Source organism: Sinocyclocheilus anshuiensis, unplaced genomic scaffold (assembly GCF_001515605.1).
Source record: "Sinocyclocheilus anshuiensis isolate Anshui unplaced genomic scaffold, SAMN03320099.WGS_v1.1 scaffold952, whole genome shotgun sequence".
NCBI lineage: Eukaryota > Metazoa > Chordata > Actinopteri > Cypriniformes > Cyprinidae > Sinocyclocheilus > Sinocyclocheilus anshuiensis.
This window is the reverse complement of record NW_015552656.1, coordinates 147,271-152,799: the sequence shown is the minus strand read 5'-3', so window position 1 is coordinate 152,799 and position 5,529 is coordinate 147,271. Positions and strand designations below refer to the sequence as shown.

General features: G+C 35.6%; 1 protein-coding gene across 3 annotated transcripts in view; it reads right to left on the bottom strand.

The window, feature by feature from the left end:
* Positions 1 to 5,529, bottom strand: part of LOC107667254 (tight junction protein ZO-2-like) — a 39,875-nt gene that overhangs the window by 22,202 nt on the left and 12,144 nt on the right. Inside the window, exon 1 of one of the 3 annotated variants that reach the window (XM_016458874.1) lies at positions 1,395 to 1,541. The exons of the other annotated variants lie outside the window; for them this stretch is intronic. Coding sequence (XP_016314360.1) covers positions 1,395 to 1,532 — 138 coding nt within the window. The 5' untranslated portion in view covers positions 1,533 to 1,541. Of the gene's footprint in view, positions 1 to 1,394; positions 1,542 to 5,529 lie in introns of those variants that run through there. 3 annotated transcript variants of the gene reach the window in all.

The following is a 5,529-nucleotide window of genomic DNA, read 5'->3' as shown; positions in this document are numbered from 1 at the left end:
AAATAAAAGTTTTTGTTTACATAATATATGTGTGTGTACTATGTATATTTATTATGTATATATAAAGACACATACATACAGTATATATTTTAAAAATATTTACATGTATATTTATATGAATATAATTTATATTATATATAAATATATTTAATATACAACATATATATTTAATATAACATTTTTCTTAAATATATACATGCATGTGTGTGTATTTATAAATACATAATAAATATACACAGTACACACACATATATTCTTTAAACAAAAACTTTTATTTTGGATGCGATTAATCGTGATTAATCGCTTGACAGCACTACTTATTATGAATAAACCAAAATTGCATCTGTGGAAAACTGGACAACCACAACAACAAAACAAATATAACAAATTCCAGCACTGGATCACAACTTATTTTAGCACACATTAATACAATAAAAAAATTCTGCTAAAAAATGTAAAATTATTTGATAAGTATTTGCTGTGTGTGAACTACATCAAAAAGTGTTGGGGATAAAATCAGCCATGGGAAAAAGTTTGGAAACATGTTCCACTTGTTGCCACCGTAAACTAAAAATATGAATAGCAATAGCACACTGAGCAATTGTTACACTTTAAAAGCATTTTTGTAAAGCAACACAGGTGCTTAAGTGTTTAATCACTCTCATCACTGATTCTAATGCCTGTCTAAAAAAAAAAAAGAAATAACATCTACCCAGAAATCAAACTATATCTCCAACTATTTTCTTCATCACAGTGTCATAAACTTGGCGAAAACCTTTCAACTAGGGCTGCACGATAAATCGCATGCTGTGTAGTTAATGCTGCTCAATGTGAAAGCCCGCAGGTGATGGAGATTTACCGCTGATTACAGAACGGCTTTACTGATAAGATGCGCGTTAAATATCACATGCGATTTATCGTGCAGCCCTACTTTCAACCTATTCCTAAAACTTTGCAATCTCAAATGAATTTCTGCATCAAAATGCATCAGTGTATGTAATGCGACAAAAATGTGTATTGCAATGTATCATAATGACAATAAAAATCAAACGAATCGATTAAGAATTGTAATAATTCGTATATATTTGTTTTAACATATTTGTTACCAATAATTACGAATTTTACCAAAATAAATTAAATATAATACACTGCCATGATGCATTGCACTGTTTACTAAAGAATCCCTAAAGAGTTTCCTACAAATACACTCCTACCAAACAATATGCCATAAGTCTAAATGCCAACCCTACAGTATACGTTCAAAGCAGATGAAAAGCCATTCGGCAAAAACGTATGGTCACAAATAAACTCAACCAAAAAGTTACACTTCACCCAAACTGTGTAAGACATTAACAGGTGAAGCTGTACAGGGAAAGAGCAGAAAGCATGCTTACGATGCCCTGGAGGATACGAATGGCCTTGATGGTGTGCACCCATTTCCTGTGCAGCGAGAGGACCGTCTTCATGTTGTCACCTCTCCCGTGAACACAGAGTCTCTGGGCCAAAGCGCATCTCCCCTCGGCACAATGCATCTGTCTGCCTTTGACGTAAGACTGATGCCGCTGGCCTACATTCTGTGCAAATCCCACCGTCCACAGCGACCCACGGCAGCCACGACGCAAAAAAACGAGCTATGAACTATTAAATTAAAATTTAATTTCAATTCATCAAACGGTACGGCTCTGTCTGGGTTGACATTAAAAGCTCTTCGTGGCTTACAGAAGGCAAGTGCCACCTTCGAAACGCCGATGCTTTTGGATTGGGATTTCTTTCTGAAAGATGAGCTTTTGAACGTGCAAGAGGGACTGGTAGATTAGTAGTGATTTCATCACTTTTTAATTACAATTTAGAAGGATTATGGGGCTTGAAGCACCTAAGCGCCGTTATTTTCTCATTTGCGAAAGCCACATAGAATTAAATGCCTTACTATAATAGTGCTATTTTAGTAAATTGCGCAGTACTAAACATCATAAGTTCTTTGATCTATAACGGCTTTCTAACTCAGCCTCAAATCTTATCCACGACAGGATTAACGTGTGGCATATGAGCTGCCCTCAATTCTCTTTACTGTGATAACCAGAACAGATTACTGATGAACAATGTCAAAGAATTAATTTCTCACTGTAACTGAGCTTGTACCATAGCGCTGTACAACAGCGCTGTACAACAGCAGGTCTCTGAGCTCTCAGTCCAACACCACAACAACAGACTGACTGAGAAAACCTAGTAAAGGACCTTAGAAGTGTTAATGCGATTCAGTTTGGTTTCCTGTGCTCTTCTGAGGGGCATTCATTCAGTTTTCATACTCACTATCAACTGCCCTGAAACAGTACCAACCAAAACATTTGGAGAAAACTGACAATTTTACTATTGATCTTAATGGCTTCTACTTAAATGCTTGAAAATACTTTTGTAGATGCATTACATTATGTATGTATGAATTTCTGCATAAAATTAAATTTTTGAATTTATTAAATGAATGAATTGGACTGAATAGTTAAGGAAAAACAACCAACAAGTATCCAGACAATTAAGAAACAATCCAGAATAATTAAGTTTTGATTGGCGCTGTACACTACCCTTCAAAAGTTTGGGGTCAGTGGGATTTTTAAAAGTCTCTTACGCTCACTGAGGCTGCATTTATTTGATTAAAAATACAATAATATATATTAAAATGTAATTTATTCCTGTGATCAAAGCTGAATTTTCAGCATCATTACTCCAGTCTTCAGTGTCACATGATCCTTCAGAAATCATTCTAATGTGCTGATTTGCTGCTCAAGAAACATTTATTATTATTATTGTCAATATTGGAAACAGTTGTGCTGCTTCATATTTTTGTGGAAACCCATGTATTTAAAAAAAAAAATTCATTGCTAATCTCTTTACTGTCATTCCTGTTGAATAAAAGTATATTTAAAAAAAACTTGAACTCAGAAAGCATAAAATAAATTTAAAAGTAAATTAATAAAAAAATTCACTGCATTAAATAAATTACATGTGGTTACATTATGAAATGATGATGATGATGGAATAAAATTTCTAATTAACAAAAACTCAAAAAGTAACTTCTTTTTAACTCATTTGGTAAATTAAATGAGAAATGGACACTAACCAACGGCTTTGACACTAACAAGTTCTCTCCAGCTCACAGAAATACAAAAAGTCAGCCAGTGTGAACTTTGAATAATTACACCTGTCCAATACACCACTGCAATTTCCAAGCAAAACAAAACAACTTATGAGAACCAATGAGCAATCGCAGCATCTGAGATGAGTTACCTGAAAACCATCAATGACTGTGTTCAAAAACAACCGTGAATCTGACCTTCTTCCAAAATCGACCATGTAATAAATAAATAAAAAAAGTGTGACTGTGCTGCAGGACAACCCTTAAAAGGGTCATATGATGCGATTTCAAGTTTTCCTTTCTCTTTGGAGTGTTACAAGCTCTTGGTGCATAAAGAAGATCTGTAAAGTTGCAAAGACTAAAGTCTCAAATCCAAAGAGATATTCTTTATAAAAGTTGAGTCAGCCACGCCTACCTAAAACGGCTCGTTCTAACACACCCCCACATATCTATGTCACTATGTGAAAATATTAGCATAATGCCGCCCAAATGTTCATACAAAGAAAGAAGGCGTGGTTTCAGGAACAGCAGTAGTGTTGATGCAGTCATGTCAGGGAGACGCTTATTTGAAAAATAATGTGTTTTTTGAACATTAAAGCATGTCAACATATTCTGTTACACCAAATACACAAAATAATGATCTTTAAAATAGCATCATATGACCCCTTTAAAAAAAATAGGACTTTTGCAGAAAGGCAACAAGATGTCTACAGCGCAAGTCAACAATTTAGAGAAACACTGCCTGCCTGGTCTTTTTGAGCTGTGATACTAAACACCTAAATACAGATAAGCATGGATTTGACAGCAGCAGGACATTTCTGTGCAGCAAGAATAAAAAACACCAGAAGCAAAAAGCTTCAATTTACATGCACAATCTAAATACTACAATAGGGTGCATACTTTTCATTTTTATAGACACTGTAGCTTAAATTTTAAAGCATTTGCAGTTCAATCCAGCAAGGTATGCCATTGCTGAGCCACCAGAAAACATACTGAACTGTATGCAGTCTGCTGTTACAGAACAGGCTCAATGTGTGCAGCAGCAGCAGACAGAATTCCCTCTGCATTATAGATAAGCAGCTTTAGCTGTCTGTGTCCCTCAAAAAGACTGAAATCAGTCAATCCAAGCCCCAACATATATGTTTCTAGTGAACCATGTAAAAGTCTCATTTCAGATGATGCATGTGAGACTTACTGTATGATGAACATTATGCAAAAAGCATAAATTCAATCCAGGTTTGTGTAAAGAAGTGTAAACAAGAGGAAGGGGAAAAAAACTGAGCTCGTCTGAGCTGCTCTCTGGGGGGATTTGTTCGGTTTGGTGTAAAAACAGAAAGACTAATGGACAAGAAAATGATGCATATTAGCAGCTAAAATAATTCCATATTATGAAGTGTTGTAGGTTGTGACAGATTATGATGTTACTGTAAGACTGGTGAGATGGTTCCTCTGCTGGTGACACCTTAAAAAAAAATATTTATTCCTTCATATTAAATAATTATGATTATAAACAATATTAAATAATTAATAAAACACACACATTAGCTTTCCTGAAGCTTATGTTTCCTATAACTGCTTGTGCTATCCTTTTAAACAAAATATTAATTAAAACAATCCTTCAGTATGTACTTCATTTATTAAAAACAGTGGTAGTACTTCACGATATTTAAATGTTAAGTAATTAGTCGGTTTAAATTTTTGATAGTTTATTTTATTCATTAAATGCCGCTTGCGATGGGAAACAGTTGTCCTTATAATCTGGTTTATAAGTAACGTAACGACGTTTAGATACATTATGTCCATCGCTATTGTTTGGTATTATAGGAAGCAGGTGGTTGTCCATAGGGCCTTTCGCACTGCGGGAACCTTTTCATAGTACCAGAACTAATTGTGGAACTACCCACTTTTTGGCGTTTTCGCACCGCCGGAACTGGGTGCGATTTTAGTACCGGACTGCCTTTTTCGAGAACCAAATTAGCTCCTACTCCGGAGCAGGGTCTAACCAGCACACCTGGTACTAATCGTGAAGTAAGTAGACATTGATTGGCCAAACGTGTACGAAAACGCCCTCACCCGCCATGATTTAAAACGCCGTGTAAACATACTGTAAACATTGTGTCAACTTATTTAGCAAGTATGGAGAACAGAGATAGATGGACAGACGCTGAAGTGCAGGCACTTGTAGCAAATGTAGCACTGCCAGTTGTCGTTGGAGATTCTTAGTCCTCCTTTCCGTTCTTTCAATCGCACAAATTACGTCGCTGTCGACCGGCTTACGTCACTTCTTAGTACACACTGTAGGTGCGAATGCAACCCTTTAAATGGTACTGGGAAATAGTTCGCGCAAAATCGTCCCAGTACTTTAGTACTGTACATTTAGTTCTGGAACTAAAGCGGTG